The sequence below is a fragment of the Myxocyprinus asiaticus genome, chromosome 4, assembly GCF_019703515.2.
Source record: "Myxocyprinus asiaticus isolate MX2 ecotype Aquarium Trade chromosome 4, UBuf_Myxa_2, whole genome shotgun sequence".
Lineage (NCBI taxonomy): Eukaryota > Metazoa > Chordata > Actinopteri > Cypriniformes > Catostomidae > Myxocyprinus > Myxocyprinus asiaticus.
The window spans coordinates 43,827,788-43,850,931 of NC_059347.1; the positions used below are offsets into that span (position 1 = coordinate 43,827,788).

The 23,144-nt window shown below is 39.3% G+C and overlaps 1 protein-coding gene across 2 annotated transcripts in view; it reads right to left on the reverse strand.

Moving 5' to 3' along the window:
- Window positions 1-23,144, reverse strand: part of LOC127433615 (transient receptor potential cation channel subfamily M member 3-like) — a 217,087-nt gene that overhangs the window by 159,170 nt on the left and 34,773 nt on the right. Inside the window, exon 1 of one of the 2 annotated variants that reach the window (XM_051685668.1) lies at window positions 14,584-14,772. The exons of the other annotated variant lie outside the window; for it this stretch is intronic. Coding sequence (XP_051541628.1) covers window positions 14,584-14,718 — 135 coding nt within the window. The 5' untranslated portion in view covers window positions 14,719-14,772. Of the gene's footprint in view, window positions 1-14,583; window positions 14,773-23,144 lie in introns of those variants that run through there. 2 annotated transcript variants of the gene reach the window in all.

A 23,144-nucleotide genomic window follows, 5' to 3' on the forward strand; every position in this document is an offset into this window, starting at 1 on the left:
GCAATCTGGCAACCTTGAGCGCACGAGCTCTCTCTCCAGTGCGAAAAGACGGCAGTTTTCTGAAAACACTGGCAAACAGATATGTCGGAGATTTGATTTGACTTGTCCTTCCTAGTGTTCACATGAAACTTATCTCGCTGAAGGTAATGCAAGTTTTCAAAAGTTTCATGCACTTACACTGGCGGCTAAAAGCTTGGAATAATGTACAGATTTTGCTCTTATGGAAAGAAATTGGTACTTTTATTCACCAAAGTGACATTCAACTGATCACAATGTATAGTCAGGACAATAACGTGAAAAAACTACTATTACAATTTGAAAAAAAAAATTCAGAACTTCTGAAACTTCTTCAAAGAGTTCTCATCAAAAAATCCTCCATGTGCAGCAATGGCAGCATTGCAGATCCTTGGCATTCTAGCTGTCAGTTTGTCCAGATACTCAGGTGACATTTCACCCCACGCTTCCTGTAGCACTTGCCATAGATGTGGCTGTCTTGTCGGGCACTTCTCACACACCTTACATTCTAGCTGATCCCACAAAAGCTCAATGTGGTAAAGATCCATAACACTCTTTTCCAATTATCTGTTGTACAATGACTGTGTTTCTTTGCCCACCCTAACCTTTTCTTTTTGTTTTTCTGTTTCAAAAGTGGCTTTTTCTTTGCAATTCTTCCCATAAAGCCTGCACCCCTGAGTCTTCTTTTCACTGTTGTACATGAAACTGGTGTTGAGCGGGTAGAATTCAATGAAGCTGTCAGCTGAGGACATGTGAGGCGTCTATTTCTCAAACTAGAGACTCTGATGTACTTATCCTCTTGTTTAGTTGTATATCTGGCCTTCCACATCTCTTTCTGTCCTTGTTAGAGCCAGTTATCCTTTGTCTTTGAAAACTGGCTCTAATTTGCTTGGCAATTTCAAGCATTGTATAGCCTTCATTCCCCAATTTGGAATGCCCAATTCCCAATGCACTCTTAAGTCCTCGTGGTGGTGTAGTGACTCGCCTCAATCTGGGTGGCAGAGGACGAATCTCAGTTGCTTCCGTGTCTGAGACCGTCAACCTGCGCAGCTTATCACGTGGCTTTTTGAGCCCGTTACCACGGAGACATAGCACGTGTGGAGGCTTCACGCTATCCACTGCGGCATCCACGCACAACTCACCACGCGCCCCACCAAGAGCAAACCACATTATAGCGACCACGAGGAGGTTACCCCATGTGACTCTACCCTCCCTAGCAAATGGCTGGAGTCACTCAGCCTCCCTGGGATTCAAACTTGTGAACTCCAGGGTTGGTAGTCAGCGTCTTTACTCGCTGAGATACCCAGACCCCTCTTTTTTTGCCATTTCTGACCTAATATTGACCTTAAGACATGCCAGTCTATTGCATACTGTTGCAACTCAAAAACAAACACAAAGACAAGGTTAAGCTTCATTTAATGAACCAAATAGCTTTCAACTGTGTTTGATATAATGGAAAGTGATTTTCTAGGACCAAATTAGCAATTAAGCATGATTACTCAAGGATAAGGTGTTGGAGTGATGGCTGCTGGAAATGAGGCCTGTCTAGATTTGATCAAAAATTACTTTTTTCAAATAATGATGGTGCTGTTTTTTGCATCAGTAATGTCCTGACTATACTTTGTGATCAGTTGAATGCCACTTTGGTGAATTAAAGTACCAATTTCCTTCCGAAACAGCAAAATCTGTACATTATTGCAAACTTTTGACCGCCAGTGTACAAAAATGTGATAACAGTTCAAGGAAATATTTTGTCTTTCTTTAAAAAGAAGACAGAAGATATTGCTATGACAAGTGTACAGTTACACTACGATATTAATTCAAACAATTTTAAGGGTTTCGCGCATAAAACACTTTTTTACAACGCTGTTTAAGCATCCTTCATAAAACAGCCCAAACTTCCTTTACTAGTTTGGATATTGGAGTAGAAAAAAGGCATATTATGGCCATGTGTCTTAAGGGTCAATGACGTGACGCTCATTTTTGTCCAAATCTATTAAATTAAAAATGCCACTTTGTTATGTTGACCATAAAAACGTCTCCGGTTACTCATGTAACCTCAGTTCCCTAAGAAGAAGGGAATGAGTCATTGCAATGAACGCTATGGGTAATTCCTTTTCCATGACCTAGTTGAAGCCCTAGTATCATAATGCCAATCTTATGATTGGCAATGATGTTTGAGCCCGCCCCTTTAGGTGAGCATTTGCCTTATATAAGCGGGTGCTAAAACATAATTTCTTCAGAATTTTCTGACCGAGGGACAAGAACGCATTGCTCATACCTCGAAACTCTGAAGTAGTAGTGCTGCCAAGTTTTGCAATGTCTCATTCCCTTAATCTCACAGGGAACCAAGATTACATGAGTAACCGGAGACGTTCCCTGTCGATTCAGTTCACTTGAAATTGCAATGAACGCTATGGGGAACGAGTCCCATCAAACCACACTACATAGTCTTCCTTCAGTCTGAGCATTATTTTTCATCCAAAAAGACAACAATAATAGTCTAATAATAGTGAGTTTCAATAACGTCCTTACCTTCTCCTTTATTAAAACTTGCATGGCTACAAATCTACTGACTTCAGTATAAGAATTATAAACACAAAGCAGATCTATGATATCATTTTCCTACAGTAGCCTATTTAAAATACTGAGCATGGCTTTTATCAGAAAAGACCACAATAATAGACAAATAATAATAATTTTGAGTTTCAATAATGTTCTTTCGTCATTGTAAAGCGCATTTCACATGAGTTGAGTCGAGGCGTCAACGCTCCGTTCAACGCCAGCGTCAAGCGCCGCATTGCCCTCCACATGACAAGCGTTGCAGAAAGCGTCACAGGGGCGATTTTACGAGTTTGCCACGTATGAAAGCAGGAGGTGTGTACAATAAACCTTGAAAACATGTATTTGGAAGAGAGAAAAAAAGCTTGCAGATGCTTTGATAGCAGAAAGTAATAAAAGGACTCGTTTATGTTTAGGTCTAAGTGTTTTCTTGGTGCATTTAACTTAGTTCAATAACTGGGGTCTCTGATATTTGTAAACAATAAGGTAATATTTAATTAAAAGAAATTATGAGACATTCAATGTCTCTTCACAAATTTGGACAGTTTTTAAATATTTCTTGTTGCTTAGTACTCTCAAAGACATTATTGGTGAAGCAAAAACGTGTGTGAAAAACACTTTGGTGTAAAGTGGCGTCACTTCATAGACTTCAATGTATTCTGCAGCGTTGACGCGAGTCATGTGAAAGACCCTTAACGCGTATAAATATCAGTCACTTTTGCACATTAATCATTGCTCTTCACAATCACAAAAGTGACCGATTATGGTTTCAAAATGGCGAATTTCTCCGAAAGCTGAGGAGTTTGGATCCCTGAAATTATTATTATTTTTTTCATGCATTTATTTATTTTGTGGAATTTGATAATTTTCCAAGGCACACCTGACAATCTTTCACGCAGGGTTGGGGAGTAACGACATACATGTAACGGGATTACGTATTTAAAATACAAAATATAAGTAACTATATTCCACTACAGTTACTATTTAAATCATTGGTAATTAGAATACAGTTACATTCAAAAAGTATTTTGATTACTGAAGAGATTACTTTGCATTTTATTGTCATTTGTTTAATTTAATATTTAGTCCTTTCAGATGGAAAAATGTATACATATAAATGATGCGATCAGAAGTGCATTTGAACAGCAGTGAAACATTTTCTTATGAAGTGCTACATTCATACAAGCAGACAGATAAGTAAGTTTCAAGTAAGTTTGGAGCACAAGAAATAGAAATAAACCTTACGTAAATTGTCAGCTTTAAGCTATGCTAAAATGCTATTTCTAGCCATTTTGCACGTTACCAAGCATGATCATATTTTTTTATCAAGAAAATTCACGTTGGATCATAATTTCTTTTTTCTAGTAAGACCTTTGATATTAGGGTAAAAATCTTATTCTTGATAATTTTTGTATTGTTTTCCTGTAAAGATATCTAAAAATCCTTAAAACAAGATCAATTTGATTTATATTGTTTTTGAAACAACACTGCATAAGATATTTAGGTTTTTCAGAGAATGTATTTTTAACATGTGTATTTTGTCTTACTGTACTGGCAGAGTTTTTATAGTCAAAACAAGTGAAAATATCTACCAGTGCTGAAGAAGTAATCCAAAGTATTTCGAATACGTTATTGACCTTGAGTAATCTAATGGAATACGTTACAAATTACATTTTACAGCATGTATTCTATAATCTGTAGTGGAATACATTTCAAAAGTAACCCTCCCAACCCTGCTTTCCTGGCACAGTGGTTGAGAAACACTGACTTACTGTATATTTCTTCAAGTGTGCATGAAAATGAATAACACCACATGGTGAAAACCAGATGGAAAATTAATCTTAATCTGAGGATCTATATGAGTCACATAATACACACAGAATAATGAACCCCTTCATAACCAGAGGTAGGGAGGGAGGTTTTATTCTATTGGAAGTGCTTGTAACTTCTAGTGAGAGTAAACTGGATAGCAGCCTACATAGGCGGCTGTATTAAAATGATAACAGGCAGCCTGCCCTCCAAATATGTGTGCAATGCCCGCACAGGGCATAATAAATGTGCTAACTGCTCCTCATTCGAATTAGATGGTGGAGTACAGAAAGCTTGTAGGTGCACTATCTGAGCCCTGAAGGGTGTGGAAAGCACCTTAGGCACATAGACTTTTTTGGATTTGATGTGGCTTTTGAAAGCCCTGGACCGAAATCCAGACATGAACTGTCAACCGACAGCACCTGTATATCACAAGCCCGTTAGACTGAGGCCAGAACCAACAGCCGTGCAGTCTTTAAAGAAAGCACATGTAACTCAACAGATTCCAATGGTTCGAACGGGGGGCTCGTGAGCACCCTCAGCACCAGATTTAAGTCCCATGTTGTAACCGTTAAAGGGCGAGAGGGGTTCAAGCACCTCGCTCCCCTAAGGAACTTTATGATCAGATCATCTCTGCCTATAGAGGAACCAGCCTCTGGGGCATGAAATGCCACTACATAGACCTTAAGCGTTGACAGAGTAAGACCAGCATCCAACCGCTCTTGAAGGAATGTAAGGATCTCAGTTATGGAGCAATTCACTGGGTTTTTTTCTGCGTGAAGAGCACCAATCCGCAAACACATGCCATTTTAGTGCATAGAAGTGTCTCGTAGACGGCGCTCTAGCATGCAAAATAATGTTCACTACAGACTGAGCTAGTTTGGGCTCGTTTACTGTGCTCTGTTCAGGGGTCATACGTGTAGGTTCCACAGCTCTGGCTGGGGATGCCAAATCATGCCCTGAGCTTGAGAGAGCAGATCCCTCCTCAACGGTATTTCCCATGAAGGGCCGTCTAATATCTCCATCATTTCCGGAAACCATGGCTGGTTGGGCCATTTTGGCACAACCAACAGAACCGTTTCCTTGTCCTTTCGGACTTTGCTGATGACAGAGTGGAGGAGACGTACTGGGGGAAATGCATATTTGCATTTCGTTGGCCACTAATGGGCCAAAGAGGGTAGTGGGCTGTCTCTGCGGAGGCAAATAAGTCGAATTACACTTTGCCGAACATTTCCCAAACCCTCAGAACATCTGAGGATGAAGTTTCCATTCCCCCGCCATTGGACCCTGGCACGACAGCATGTCCACTCCGGAGTTCAGACAGCCTGGAACATATGTCACGTGCAGGGAGAGGAGATGGCACATGCTCCACACGAGGAGGTGTTGCGCCAGGCTCATCATTGGTATTGATCGAGTGCTGCCCTGGTGATTTATGTACGCTACCACTGATATATTGTCTGACCGAATCAGAACATGGTGATTCACTATATCGGAATGGAAAGCTTTCACTGCTAAGAAGACAGCTAGCATTTCCAAGCAGTTTATGTGCCACGGCCCTTTCACACCTGTCCAAGTGCCGAAAGCCGGGCGTCCATTGCACAGCGCGCCCCAACCTGTGTTGGACCGCTTTTCATCTGAAAATGAAAAGATTTGCTGTATGGGAAACTGTGCAGGAATCGTTAGGCTTTAGTCCCACTGACCTCGTGTTCGGTCATACCGTGCGTGGACAGTTGAAATTGTTAAAAGAGAAATTACTAGAAGACAATTCTTCTCCTGTGTCCGTACTTGATTACGTGAGTCAAGTTCGAGAGCGATTGCATCGTGTGTGTGAAATTGCTAAGAAGAGTTTAATGGCTGCTCAAGCAAAAATGAAGAGGATATATGATCAACGGAGTACATATCGATGTTTTCAGCCGGGTGACTCAGTTCTTGTTCTGCTTCCAATTTCTGGTTCGCCAATGCAGGCAAGATTTTCAGGTCCCTACGTAGTGGAAACAAAATTGAGTGAAACGAACTACGTTATTCGCACTCCAGATTGTAAGAAGACTCATGTATGCCATGTGAATATGCTCAAACCTTATGTGAATAGAGAAAAGGTTGGTGCTGAGGCTATACCTGTCGCTGCTGTCACAACACTGCCCTCTGGTGACAGTTTTGAAGATGACAACTTGGGTGTCCGTGATGAAGCAATAATGTGCTCTCGAATGTCCAATTCAGAAATGCTGTTAAATGTTGAAACTCACTTAGATTATCTCTCTGAAAAGTCTCGTAGAGAATTTGTACTGTTGATCTGAAAATTTCCTTCACTGTTTGCAGATAATCCATCACAAACTATGGTGTTGTTTCATGACACTGATGTTAACAATTCTTTATTCATAAAGCAACACCCATATCGTGTAAACCCCCTTAAAAGACAAGTGATGAGGAAAGAAGTTGATTACTTGTTGGATCATGGTCTTGCAACCCCCAGTTCAAGCCAATGGAGCTCGCCCTGCTTGTTAGGGCCAAAATTTGACAGCTCTGTCAGGTTTTGCACTGACTACAGGAAAGTGAATAGTGTCAACAAGCCAGACTCATTTCCTTTGCCCAGGATGGAGGACTGCATAGATCGCGTTGGCTCCGCATGTTTTGTAACCAAGCTGGACCTGTTAAAGGGTTACTGGCAGGTGCCTTTAACCGCTAGAACTTCAGAAATTTCTGCATTTGTCACGCTGGACAATTTCCTTCAATATTCAGTGATGGCTTTCGGGATGCGAAATGCTCCAGCCACTTTTCAGCGGTTTATGAAAAAGGTTTTGTCCAGAGTGACAAACTGCGAGGCATATCTAGACGATGTGTTTGTCTATTCCAGATCCAGGGAAGCTCATTTAAAAACACTACAAGAAGTGTTAACTCGTTTAACCAAGGCTTCATTGACTGTTAACCTAGCTATGTGTGAGTTTGGAAAAGCGACGGTTACGTACCTAGGCAAACAGGTGGGCCAGGGTCACATGCATCCAGTTGACGTGTAGGTTATGGCAATCTTAGACTTCCCCATTCCAAAAACTAAAAGAGAAATGCGTTGTTTTCTGGGGATGGTTGGTTATTATAGGGGATTCTGTAAGAATTTTTCCACTGTTGTGTCTCCACTTACAGATTTGTTGAGTTCTTCCAGTTTTTTTCTCTTGGAGTTCTGATTGTGAGGTCACATTCCATGCTGCAAAAGGACCTTTTGTGTAATGCCCCTGTACACTTTGCCCCTGATTTCACTCAACCATTTAAGTTGGAGGTGGACGCAAATGCCACCTAAAAGGAGCAGGTGCTGTTCTATTACATGAAAGTGAAACCAGAATTGATCATCCAGTGGGTTATTTCTCAAATAAATTTTTAAAAGCCTAACGTAACTATAGTACCATTGAAAAGGAAGCCCTAGCCTTAATCCTAAGCCTTCAGCATTTTGAAGTTTATGTCAGTGGTAGTACTTTACCTGTGGTTGTTTATACTGACCATAATCCCTTGATCTTCCTTATGCGCATGTCCAACTCGAATCAAAGGCTGATGAGGTGGTCACTAATGGTTCAAGGTTTCAACCTCCATATTCAGCATAAGAGGGGTAGTGAAAATGTGTTGCAGATGCTCTTTCTCGTGTTTATCGAGATTAAGATATCTGGGTTGAATTTTGTGTGTGTGTATGTGTGTGTTTATGTCAAAAACACTGTTTTGACTTTTGATGGGGGAGGTGTTATGTCCGAAGACGTACTGTTCTATTTTCCCCGTGTGTGTGTGTGTGTGTGTGTGTGTGTGTGTGTGTGTGTCTTTTTCTTTTTTCTCTTTTTCACTCTTAGGTGGCTCCACCCTTGGATCCTCCCTAATTGAACGTGCTCTGGAACGTCCTTGGGAATTTGCTCACGGGAGAGGAGCATCCTTTGAAAAGCGCTGTGGAAACGGGCGTGTGGTAGTCTATGTGTGATTTTATCAATGGTCTGATTCAGTGAAAGACAGTGCGTTGTGTAGACAGAGTGTTGAAACTGATTGAGAGTGAGAGCACAGATAGCTTCCGGTTATCAGGCGGCAGCTTCTCACTCAGAACGCATCACGCATCCATGCACAGCGCTAACAGTGTAAAGGCTTGAGTGAGCTAACAATAGACACCAATCACCCGCGGTTATCACGGCGAGTGTGTTTGGTTGGAGAGAAAGAAAGAGCTTTTTCAGCCTTCTGCGCACCTCAAGCAGCTGCTACGAGGCACGCGCACTTTTCAATCAATGCAAGAAAGCTTTGCAATAAAAACTGACTCGTTCCTGGTGAGAATAGCTGGGGAGTTTGAGTCGAAACATAATAGAAAAAGGCAGGAGCTCTAGATTCCTATACTTTCAGGTGGATTCTTCCCACTGGGGACTGACAGCGCTTTTTGCGTCTCAGTACAAAGATGCTAAAGTATGCCTGAGAGATGGAAGATCCTCCTCAGGTTCTTCCATCTCTACCTCACGACCCCACCGTGCTTCATCATGTGGTCCCTCGAGACTTAAAACAGAGGAAGCGGTCGGGAGGGCACAGGAGCCGGAATCGTCCCTCAGGACGAGGGCGACCCTAGAGTAGAGAGTCTTGAGACTCATGTCGTCACAGTGAGGGCAGTCTGTCCCCATGAGAGCTGCTTTGGCATGGGTGCGGCTCAGGCAGTGAACACAGCTCTCATGTTGGTCTGACAGAGCAATGTGTCGCTCACAGGAACACTTGCGATACGACATCTTTAAAAAGACGCGTTCACTCAAGCGGCTCTTTTATAGAGTGTTTTACGTCACTTGGACGGAATATTACATACATATATATATCAAAGGATACAGCTCCGGCCTGGATGCTGCGGGAAGCGGGTAGATGTCTCGTTGAGCGAATAACCCGATCTGGCGGCGAGACGGAAAGACTTCTTCACTGGAACACAAGAGGCGGCAGGTGAATCTTTCACTGCAGGTGCTGAGAGTAATGCGAAGAATATCCTGATGTGTCTGTATGGAATCACTTCCGCTGATGGGTGTCCGTCGATGGCGAAGAGAGGGCTGATCCAGAAGCGTAGTCAAGACGAGATGATGTCGGTCTTGAAGAAAATTATGAAAAAATTATGTTTAAGTGCCTGCTTATATAGGGCAAATGTGCGCCTAAAGGGGTGGGGCTCAAACACCATTGCCAATCATAAGATTGGTGTTAAGATACAAGGGCTTCAACTAGGTTGTGGAAAAGGAATTTCCCATAGCGTTCATTGCAACGTAAAGTGAACTGAATCAATAGGGAACCATAAAACAGAGCAGACACCTTTAGACAGAGCATGAAGTTTAAAAAACGTCTGATATTTATTTTGAAATTTTTATGAAAAGGCACATTTTGCTCAAGTCATGTGGTGGAACACTGAGAAAACTTGACATTTTTTACTCATAATATTTATAAAAACAAATATGTTTTTTTACTCAACTCTTGAAAAATGTGTTTGAAAACTTTTTGGGAATTAATAATTAAGTTGTCTACACTCTCATGTATTCCAGGTGCAAAGAAAGTATTATAAAACTTTTTTCTTGATGGTTACACCATGGAGAACCTAATTGTAAATGGTTATAAAACGTTATTCACAAAGGACAGTAAGTACAAAAAATTTCTCTTGGTGCAAAATGTAGAAAATATTCAATGCAACTTCCTTTCACAGGATAAACACCAGAGACAAACAGTGAAAAGACACTTGTTCCTATTCAACCAGGGGTAGCCTGGAGTTCATATGAGAAATACATGAATATAAATATGTATGTGGCCTCTCCACATACAGTACATATAATTGTCTCTCTCAGTCTCCAACATTTAGTTATGCCGACACATCTAATTCATCTTAATTATCACATAATTGACCAATGTCTTTAAACAATATTGTTGCGGTAGCTGTTAAGGACAATCTGAGCCAGTTTCACACATCCTCTCCTGTCAATTGCTAAATGAATCATGAAATCTGTTGCAAAACTTTACATACACATTTTGCAGTACTGAATCCTGCAACAATTGTCACATCAGACACACAAAATATGGTATCATTTCTCTCCTTGGTATACAGCTCATTGCTTACCGTCTCTTTGACCTGCTGAGAACACAGCCACCTGCAGAGACAAATGCATGTTTGGGAAAGGACTGTTGTTTTGCTTCATTAATTTTGCATCCCCATATTCACATCAGCAATCAACATTACCATTCGGTCGATGTCCAATTTAAACTGCTTAGGTAATGGAGAAGAAGAAAAAAATAACGATACTGCAATAACTTGCAAAAGATTTCATCTCATAAAGCATTTATTCTGACCTTCTTCAGTTCTACAGTACATACACTTTGTCTCTTCATTTCCTATAGGTCAAGCGCGAGATTTGGCTTGAACATTGGGGGGGAGGGGTTGCAGTGTGAAGCATTTACTTGTTTCCATTAATCATGGTATAAATATTGTTTAATGTATGTAGAGATCTTTAACCATGTAAAATTGCATTGTGTAAGGGGCTAAGCCATTTAATCATTTTAAAGGGTTAGTTCACCCAAAAATATACATATATCAGAATCAGAATCAGAATGAGCTTTATTGCCAAGTATGTTTACACATACAAGGAATTTGTCTTGGTGACAGGAGCTTCCAGTGTACAACAATATAAAAACAATACAAAAACAGCAGCAAGACATGGATAATAATAAAAAATAAAAAAATAAAAAATAATTATACACATACGTACAGACACACACATACATACATACACACATTTACCCCCTTATGTCATTCCAAACCTGTATGACTTTCTTGTATGACACAAGAGAAGAAATTCTGAAGAATGTTGACACTGCTGTAATTAAATGGAATGGTGACTGAGGCTGCCAGTCCCTAACATTCTGCCTAACAGACCCTTTTGTGTTCCACAGAAGAAATAAAATCATAAAGGTCTGGAACGACATGATGAATGATAAAATCATTTTCATATTTGGGTGAACTATCCCTTCAAAACAATGTTTTTGATGCATTATAAGAAAGTTTCCCAGTTACTTGTCTTCACCCTACATTTGATTTGGTCGTGTCCTTCGAACACTTACGGGTTTTGGAACGTGGAAGTAAAGGATTGCAGCATAAACTTCGATAGCGGTGAATGGGAGTGAATAATTTTTGCATACACATTTGCTTCAATATAAGAAGAAAAACAGCACTTTTACATTTCCACATTTTAGAGTGATAGATTACGACATTTAGAAGAGAAAAGGTGGCAAATTTACTGTAACTCTTTTAGAAAGCTGTATTAAAAACCTCATCACATCTGTGAGGCTAAATACAGGGTTATATAATACAAAGTTTAATGTTATAAAATGACACTAAATAATAAAAAAATTGCTGATATAAAAAAAGTTTTCTAGATTTACGCTGCTAAATAATGCAGAAACACATCATCACAGTCTGTGAAAAGGGTCCATTTAGGTGTGTGAGGGGTATTGTTCACCTCCACATCCACTACCAAGAAACTAATAAAAAGAAGCACAAGCATGTGAATGAAAATTGGTACACCCTGTCAAAGCATGTGATTCATTACCAGGGTTCCCTGATAACCAGTGAAGGCATCAGCAAATTAGATTTGCTCCAGTTCGATGACAGATACAGCCACACCAGTCACACACCTTCATTTGTGGTATTAGCATTACCTCTGGGAGGTCAAAAGTGTTGCTATGCTGCCTGCATAGCGGCCACCAACCAGCTTCTGAATCTCTCTCCCAAAGGACACACAAACAGAGACACACACACAGAGACACACACACACATATACATGTACTGTATACAATATCATGTGTACACCCATACTCCAATGCTCTATTGACAAACGACACCTTATAGCAGAGCTGGACAAACACACAGCTGTTGACTCATTGCTGAGAACAAAAAGTAACCCCATCCATCCAACCCCTGTACCCTCACTTGTTCTGGTCAGTCACTTACAACCCTGCTGAAAAGGCCAGCTCAGACCAACATGGATTCCCATTCTGGTTCAGGCTGGATAACTGGCATGATCCTTCAGGTTAAGCAAGCAGACCTGCATATTTTATTGGTGAACATCATGGCTATGCTCATCCACTAGCTAGACCAGCATAAACCAGCTTGGACCGCAATTTTAAAGCACATATGCCCTCTGGCCCCATGCAATCAATAACGCTGACCTGAAAGGTCAACATAGAGGTCAAATATGCACCATTGTTACAATAATAATAATAATAATAATACTACGTTTAATTTATATAGCGCTTTTCCCGAGCTCAAAGCACTTTACATGCAACAACAAACATAAATACATCAAAACAAAACACAAAAACAATAGTCCACACAAACACAAATCACTAAAACAATACAGTCCACAAAGGCACAACATAACAATCTAGGAGTAAAATGTACAGTCCAAAGTGAAAATGTGGATGTGCACAAGTCCGATCCAACAGTTCAAAAGAAATGAGCAGAGGGGGAAAAAGGGACATGACCAGAGTTGTCCCTCGTGCAGTGGATGGCACCAAGCAACCTCCGCCAACCCGCATCTCCCCCGCAACAGAGCCAAGACGAGTACAAACTCCAGGACACCAAATGGCGAACAGGAACACACAATAACGACAAAATCCCTCCGTCACAAAGCACAGCCGCAACCGGTCACATCAACCACCCTGCAAACTCTGCAAGGTAGGCAGGCCGGTGGAATCAGGTAGACTGGGTAAGACACCGTACCAGGCTGGTGAGCAGAGCAGCCCGCCCCCACACACAAGCAGGAACCACGAAAACTGGCGAAAGTCCATTGGAATTAAATCCAAAAATATAAATTATATGGGTGTGTGAAACGAAAGGGAAAAGAGTGCCAAAACATGCACAGCGTACTCACAACGGAAACACAATGTTTTGTGCTTAGGTTGAGATTAGGCAATGATTAGAATAAATAGTAAAGTCAGTCAGCAATGGAAATGTATTATGGAAAACACAAGCACAGCTCATACATTTGACTGATGTTAGCAAGTAAAGAGGTGCTGTTTACTATAAATCCACTCATGAACTTACAGCTATAAATAGGCTCCAGTCTTCCGCTTTTCACAGCCAGAACAATTGTGCAAAATACAGCTTACGACACAACATCAGACCATTCTGTAATAGTTCTCTGTAACACCACACCTCCAGATGCTAAACCCAGAAAATAATGATCCACTCATAACATCATGAGTCATAACCCGGGAAGATTTTCACTCCTGAATGCGTAGAACATCACAGCGTAAGCACTGTGACCATTCTTCACTTGACTATTACTATAATACTAGCAGAAAATTAACTACATTATGTAATACAACACGCTATAATACTAGATGAAATTACATTGAAGGCACTTTTATGCAATTGGTAGGTCATTTACTATGCCACAGTATCACCTTAGATCTCTCTGGATCTTTCTCTCAGTCATAAAGCAACTAACATAGCCCCAAGTGTGCAGTAAACATTCATCACTTCCTATTAGTTTACACCTCTGTGTAAAACATCAAAACAAAAGGTAATTATAATCTTAATCACACATACAATTTATACGTTTTTGATTTATGTGAAATGCAGTGCAATGTTGTACAAGTCCACACAGTGCAAGTTCACAGTGATTTGCAGGCAAGCAATAAAGCGTGACTCTAAAGAGGCTAATACCACTTACTGCACACCATGTGATGCAATTTTTAATTTAGCTGATGGACCTCGGCACTTGAGGCTATGACAATGTGCTTCCACATGAGTGGGGTACCTGCCATTATCAAATAAGACAGAGAAGTTAGCTGGTACAATGCACTGCAAGAAAGCTCCAGTGAAGAGCACTTCTTGTCTGAATTTCAGAGCGGATAAATGTCGTTTTGAGCTTAATGCTTTAGAGAGAATCAGTCGCAGAGAATCACTCACAGTCCTCATATCATGAGAGACAATGCATAGAATAAAGGATGGAAAAATTATTTGGAAAGCTTCACCTTTCTTATTAACATTTCTCTCTTTTCAACACAATTCTACCAATGCAAGCTTAGTTTTATTGTTCTATATTTCTCTTTTCCTATAAATAATTCTACCAATGCAAGCCAATATGACATCTTTTAAAATATCTTCTACCATCCTCCAGTAATAAACTACATAATTTTCTTCTTCCTCCCCCCATTTTCCCATCCCACGAGTACCTTTAGCAGGCGCACAGAGGGAAGAAAGGCTGCATGGCACAGTTTCCTGATGGTCCAGTTGAGTGGCCGTGGAGCATCCAGTTGGTTCATCGCTCCTGGCCGGATGTTCCCACCATCCTGAAAAGGACCCCACATTGGGGCGGTGATGTGTGAGGGGTCTCTGTCCAAAATCCACTTAACTCATGAAGCATGACCCTCCTCAGCCCTGCCGCAAAGCCGCACAACCTGTTTCCTCCCACTAAAGCCCTTCACCTGCACCCCCTCCCCACCCTCCCTCCCCTCCCCACAGATCCACAGGGTCAGGAAAACACCTTCAGACCATACAGGGTGTCCGGGTCCACTTCCACCGGCAGCAGCAGCCACACAGACCCGACAGTGCCAGAGATGACAGGGAGCATGCGGTCTGAATGAGTGGAGAGGAGCAGAGAAAAAGAGTGAGGCGGAGTGGAGGAGAGTAGAGGAGAGCTGGAAACAGAAGCTGTGATGTAGAGCAGTGCTGCGCTGTCTTGAAGAACCATGTGAGAGAGAGAGAGCAAAGACAGAGAGAGAAAGAGGGAGAGAGATTACGGGAGAACCCAGAGGGGAGGATAGGAAATACATGGATAAAATTAAACATGCATGAGAGTATGAACTGACAAAGAGAAGAAAAAACAAAAGACACAAGATGAGGGAGCTCATGATTTAGAATGAGGTTGAGTGTTGCAGTGAAGGTTAAGCGATGAAATCAAAGAGTAATAAGTGAAAGTGGATGAAAATGTAAAATTTTAAATGTTTCAATAAAATAAAAATAACTGGATTTTAAGTAAATTCTATGACATTTTTTTTTTTATTCCACGCAATCTTTCTCTTTGCCAGTTTAGGTCTTTGAGGTCACAAATGAACAGATTAATGAAATGAAAATATATACCTGATTTCCACCCTATATCTTCTATCTGCACTTCTCTGACCTGCTCTCCTGTATTCCTCCTTTTATCTCTCTTGCTAAGTCTCCTCTTCATCCTCCGGCTTGCTCCATCCTTGCACACTCCATCATCTTCAAACATATGACGTATTGACCATTGCCAGGATAATGTGGTAGAGAGAGGGGGGCTTAAAAAAAAAAAGCCTTCCCCATTTTGCTCTTCAGTGCAATGGATTGAACTACTCCCTTTCCATTTGATGACTTTAATAATACAGTGTTTGTTATATAGTCTGCTTTTGTCTCTGAAATGTTCCAGGAAAAAAATCTCCTTGGGGGAGAAGTGTTTAAGCAAATTAATGGTGCAGTATAAAGACAGAAAGAGACAGAGAGAAATGCGGAGAATGTAATGCAAGCAAACACACAGAGTTGGCTATCATGAATTGCTGTCACCAGGTCAGCATCCCTGAGGAGTAAGACTGTAATAATGAAGCTTTACAATCAATCCTCACTCTCAACAGATGTCACCTGGCCATGCAGATGTGAGAGATGTCATGGAGAGCTGGGTGGAATACTAAGTACCAAACTGGGAAGCTCCTCCTCTCTCTGCCTTCTCCTTGGATGCGAGCTTCTCTTGTCTCTCAAGGTGCCTTGAGATGGTGAGAAGATTATGCCCCTCTTTAAGGCAAGGAGTGTATCCACAGCAACCTATGTTTACTCATGTCAGTATGACATCGGGCTTAATGTGCAGGTATGAGGAGAGAGGATTGTCCTCCAATCAGATCTGACAACACAAGCAAGTTGCTCCCAGAGCAACTCCCTTCCTTCCTATAGGGATGGGGTAGGGGGTGGAATAGTAAAATGTTAGTAAATTAATTTAACATATTTTTGGTAAAAAGGAGATTAAGCACCATTCACAGTAAGTCTGTGATGAAACGTACTGTAGCATTAGGTCAATGCACAATTACTTGTATTAAATCAAAATCCATACTCAAAAGCAGCTAAGAATATGATTGCACAAAGCAGAGAAGTCCAATGATGACAAAACAGAAACAACAGAAAGATTGCAATATATCACAGTTTTAAATAGCTATACACTAAACATTAATATTCCAGGTTCAATAAACGTTAAGCTCAGTCGACAGCATTTGTGGCATAATGATGATTACCACAGAAATACATTTGGACTTGCCCCTCCTTTTCTATAACAAAAAAGCAAAAATCGAGGTTACAGTGAGTCACTTACAATAGAACTGAATAAAATAACGCTAAAAATATTAACTTTTTCAAAAGTAAACAATAAACAATAAGCATGTTAACATGATTGTAATGTGATAAAATCACTAACTAACATTTTCTGTGTAAAGTTATAGCCAACTGTACAGCTTCATTGCCATGACAATGTAATGTCAACAACCCCTAAAATTATTGTAAAAATTACGTTTTAAACAACCTTACAGCTCAAATAATAAACGAGTGCTAACAGAAGAATTAATGTAAGAGCTTTTATATAATCATACATTTTACATTTCTGCCTTTAAACCTTCCAAATATTTGCAACATTCACTTCCATTGTAAATGCCTCACTGTAATAGAGTGCAACAGTGCCTGCCCACTTTTTCAAATGTCTTTGCTCTGGAAGTATTTTTCCCATTGGAATTTCATAAGAGAGTTCTAAGCCATGAACCAAACCAACCAGCTCTGCGAAGAACCACAACAACAAAAACTTGGATTTAAAGCAAACTTTTTTTTTTTTAAATTGGTCAAAAAGACAAAGATACAAGAATGTGTATTAACGTCTTTAATGAGGGAATGAACTACATTATCATGAGGCATTGCAAATGACGTAACCAAATTAAAAATGGTGGAAAATTATAAAATTATTGATTTAAAGTTGTTGATTAAAAGTACTGATTGCTTATGCGGACTGATGGCTTCAGCAGGTGCATATACCATCAATTAACAGCCTCGGCGCTCACGGCAGATCTGTCATGAAAGGTTTACAAGTTTTCGTTAATCAATTCCCCTATAGAAAAAATGAATGGGATTTTAACTTCCACAACCAAACTGTTGCGGTCTATACTCTCCACTTGTGTTTGCAACCAGTCCTAAATTCAGACTGAATGGGTCAAAGAGGTGGAAAAGGATAGACAAATTACTGTACAGAGTTACTGTAACAACAATTCGAACACTCAGGCACATACACACTGCAGCTAAATATGGTTGTCAGTTCACCTTTTAGTGCTTAATCCTGTTCTGTACACACACAGTTTGGTAATTTACGGGAGTGACAATCGCATTCTACAACCAAATTAACTCCCAAAAAATTCAGGTAGTGAAAACTGCATTCATAAAGTCCACACAGTGTGTACACTGTAAACCCGAAGTTAGCAGAACTTTGAGGTAATCAGTTACATCATTTTTTATTTAAGTTAATAAATTACAAGTTTAAGTAAGCAGAACTGTCAGATTCTGATTTTGTACTACTCATGCATGTTGATTTTTTTCTTCATTTGAAATATTGAATAAGCTAACATATGCATTTTAATGATGTTTAACTTTAAATGTAACTCTTTGGTTCAACTTAAATATGTCAAGTAGAGGGAACATAGCTAGCTAGAACAAGCTAATACAATGGATGTTAGCATGCTGAATACATGCTACTTAGATAAACCATGCTTTGATTAGCATAGCAATTGCTCAACAAGTATATCAATATACTGTAAAATTATCTAATACTGTACCTGTCCTCATACTAATCTCAAGCTCCACTATTCACCATAATGGTAACCCCGCAAAAAACTTGAACATGACAGAAACTCTTCTAAACAACACAACAAAACATTAAACACTATCAAGTATCTCCCTTTACATTCATCTTGCACAAAGACACACTACATAACACTTAATTTTAACATTCACTCTCCCTGTCAAGTGCCATGAAAATCATGTTGGGAAATAAAAATCCCTTTCCCAGTTTCGGGTAAATTTAAGTTCCTGTCAATTTAAAGAGACAAGTTCATTAAATTCAAAACATTTAACAATTCAGGTTACTTAAAAGGTGTAAGTTTCATGAACTCAAAAAAAAAAAAAAAGAGAAAATTCTAAATACACATCAAGTGTTAATTTATTTGAACTAATTTGTATGATCTAATTTTTTCCATAATTATTTTGAGCATTAGGATTTACAGTGTACGGAACCGAACTGAACAATTAGTTGTTAATGATGTGATTAATAGCAAGTGTGAGATGTAACCATCTTCTCCTGGTGCACATCACACAAACAGAGGATTATTTCTTAATTCATTCATATATTCCAGTCTCTCTCCACTGTAGTTTCTCTCATCAGCCCTGCGGTCTCGAGGTAACCCATACATTACAGTCCAGAAAAAGCGTGCACATTGTTTCACAGCAGCCGCTTAGACGTGCATAAACAAAACACGGCGATTCTGTCAACGGCAGCAAACGTAACATTACCAGAAGATAATACATCTCTGTTGGATAATCTCTTTGCTCAAAAATAGCAAACGGGTTACACTGGTGGCATTCTGGTTTCTTGTTCACAGGCGCGAAATGCTGCAGCGTTGCTATGGTGATCACATGTGAATTATCGCGGGAGTCAGTCCTGTATTCCATGCACACATGGAATGAACATTTAAAGGTACAGTTTACACAGAAATGAAAATTCTCTCATCATTTACTCTCATTCATGCCATCCCAGACGTGTATGACTTTTTTTCTTCCACAGAACAAAAAGATTTTTAGAAGGATATCACAGCTCTGATGGTTCATACAAAGCAAGTGGATGGTGGCCAGAACTCAGAAGGTACAAAAAGGACATAAAGGCAACATAAAAGTAATCCATATGCTCCAGTGATTAAATCCATGTCTTCAGAAGCAATTTGATAAGTGTAGGTGAGAAACATATCAATATTATTGATACCTATCATATCACTTCTGAAGACAAGGATCAAATCACTGAAGTCTTATGGATTACATTTAGGCTGCCATTATGTCCTTTTTGGACCTTCTGATTTCTTGCATTGGTAGGATCTACAGAGCTGAAGTATTCTTCTAAAAATCTTTGTGTTCAGCAGAAGAAAGAAAGTAATCTGGGATGGCATGAGGGTGAGTAAATGATGAGACAATTTTCATTTTAGTGTGAACTATATCTTTAAGGGATTTACTCCTGCATTTAAATTTGGCTGTCACTCCTGAAACTTTGTAGAGTGTATGAGGCCTCAGACATCCCCACTTTCACTTACAAATTGAAATGAACTAGAAATGCATTCGAAAAACAACATGAACTGTGAGTGTTTAGTGAGCACTCAGCTCGGTTAAATTAAAAGTGCACCTCCGTGCCTGTGACCTTCCTTTCACCTGAGGTGTTAACTGAGCATTTGTTGACCAATGGTCCAGAAAGCAGGTGAATAATAACTGCCAAACGACAGCAAGCAATAGTGACAAATTAAAAAAAAACTCTAAATATGCTTGTTACTGTATTAAGGTAGTTATTATTTTTGAAACTTTGTAAAAAATAAATGTAAATGCATAAACTGATGAAACATTGATGTGACTTGGTTTTAATAAATAGTTTAATATAAACATTCAAATACAGTATATTAGGGTATTGGTTAATTGTTGATTGTCCCAAACTAAATGCTTTTCCATATGTCTTTAACCCCAAAACTGTAAAAGCATCAAATAGAACTGGAACAAGAACTTACATTTTACTTAAAAACCCCAAATGCAAAAAGGGGACTTCTTCATTTCAAGAATTCCACCACACACCACTGTGATTTAGGAATTATTGAATCATGCCTCCAAGATACTAATAATACTGAGGAAAAACAGTTAATGACATATTTGTGGATGTGACCAGACAAGCCCTGACACTATGTATAAATTAAAACACCCAGACCCTGGAGCTCTATCACACTGGTGAGAAGTGAGTGCAGCTTAGGGTGAGAGGACAACTCAACCACTTAACCATGAGCATTTATTTTAACTTCAGCATGCATTACGCAACATATTTACATTGCAATCACGGCCAACTCTTCATTATACACATACACACGCATACAAACAAGCAAAGCACAGCAGCAATTACTTTGTGATCTACACAAAAGTAATCACATACTTCAATTGACGTCATGAAAATAAGTTCTAAAAATTGCTAGTGTATTTCAGAATATGTTTATGTGCAATACATTTGTGTGAACTAATTAGAGAGGATTTTGACCAATATCGCTTATAATACCCAGACTATAATAGCAAGAACTGCCTTTTATCAAAACTGTTCCATTATCAATTTATAAAGATATCAAATTATCATACAAATTCAACTGCTAAATAGGGTGATCTTAAGAGTGGCACATTTCTGATGAAGCCAGTAAAACATTATAGCAAGGAAACCCTTATCATTATTCAGAAGTGATGATAGAGTGAGAACTGTCTCTTTAATGAGCTCCGGTTGCATGCCTTATTAGTTCAGGAGCATTGCAGTCCCAAACAATTTGAAAGACACAGATGTCACTGCTCCAAAATATCATCCTTTAATCTCTACAAAATGCTTTGGGACTTTGCACTCTTCTTTTTTGTAAGAGGCATAAAAATCCATACACAACCGATTTTGCATGGTCAATTCTTTTCAAGAATAGCTATCCTTCATTCTGTCATAAATTTTCATTTTCATAATTTTCCCTATAAATATTATACTCGTTTAAAACTCATACATTTCCAGTACACCAACATCACATTTGTATCTCTTTTGTACTCACAAGTAGCTCTAATTATGTGCAATGTATGCTTGTTAGAGCAGCAGAGATTTTGTTTATTGTGATGGATGCTGTGCAGTTGTGGGCAACAAAATCAAACGCCCCTTGGTCATCATGATAATTAGCCATTAGCTTTCTTTACTTTCAGAGAGAGCCAGTGATTATTTGTGACCTGCCTCATATATCAAAGTTTTCGAGCTGAGAGGGTGTATCTGTGTTCTTCTGTCAAGGCTCCAATTAGAACAGTGTTTCCCAACCACTGCGCCGCAGCACACTAGTGTCATATCAGATTCCACAAAATAAATCAGGGCTCTGGACTGAGACTAATTTTTCAACCATTTTTCCTAACAGTTCAATGAAACTTTGCAAGAGAGGTCGCATTGGTGCGACTACAAAGTTTTCTGACTCTCTGATTGTGCTCTGTCGTTTTTTGTTCCGTATGAGAAATATCAAATGGCAAATGTTCCAAATGCGAAAGGAAACAGCTTTACCCGGAACAGTCAGCACTGCTCAATGGACAGATCAGCGCAGAGACGTGCATTTAGATGTGGACCAGTCTCGAGCATCATAAACAGAGCTGCGAGAAGCACGGGCTGGTCTATTAAAGCCCATAATGTGTCGATGATTAAACTAGTTTAAAATTTTATTAAACGGCCCCAACATTCTAAACAGCATTGAAAAGGAATAAAGGAGAAATCTGCACAATGAACAGACAGAAATTGTAAGGTTTCAATCCACACATCACAGATATTAAAAAAATATTTACCATGAATTTATATCAATATGGTAGTGAGAGAATATAATTTAATTTCAGAATGTGCTTTCTTATGAAAAATGCCATAATTTGTTTTATGGTTACTGCTAATCATGGTTTTACATATACTTTTTGTTACTATGATCTTATTGCAAATACCACAGTTAAAACTATGGATACAGTGGAACTTTCCTTCTGTGTAAAATAATTTCTAATGCCCTCTGATTGCAGAAAAAGGCTTTGTTTGTCTTCAGATGACTGTATTTTAATCATCAAGATCCTGATAAAAAGAAAGAAACCGTGAAAGAAAACAAATTTTCTTTCAGTTGGACCAGTGCGACCAACTCAAGTGCTGGTGCGACCATTTGTAGAATTTAACACCGGTGCTACCACTCTTAAATGTTAGTCTGGAGCCATGAAAATAAATAGATAAATAAAAAATTATTTGCTGTGGCATTGCAGGAATTAATTTGCAAGAACAAATCTAAAAAGCAAATTTGTTGTTTTATTCATTACCCAATTAGCACTCTTGCCACCTGTGATCTCATTACCGTACCTACGTGACTTGCGTTTTTTGCATAGCCAAATTACAAACATTACGAGTAAATGCCACAAAAATGGACAGAAAACATGAAAGTTCTTGAAAAGGAAAACTATCAATGATGGTTATGTGGGACAGTGGGATAGAGGTGTGCCATGGGATTTGTTTAATTGTAAAAAGTGTTCCATGGCAGAAAAAAGGTTGGGAAACACTGAATTAGAAGATGTTTCACATATTCTTGTTAATGTTTTATTCAATTTCAGCCTTTTCTGCCCAGATGTGGAACTTGTTTATGTAATACTACATAAAATGATTACTGGTTTTACTTTGCTTTAAACTATCATTATCCAACCTATGTTAAGAATATACCTTGAAATTGCACCACTCATGGGACCAGAGCTCGGATTTAACTACTATGTACTTAACCATTTGATACAATGTATTTATTATGTACATACATGTTGTTCCATTGTAATTACATTTAAAGTACTTACATTTAATTACATTTTGTAGTTACAATGTTAACTTTACCCCTAACCCTAACCCAACACTTACCCCAAAACCTAATTCACTGCTTTAGAGACTGAGGAA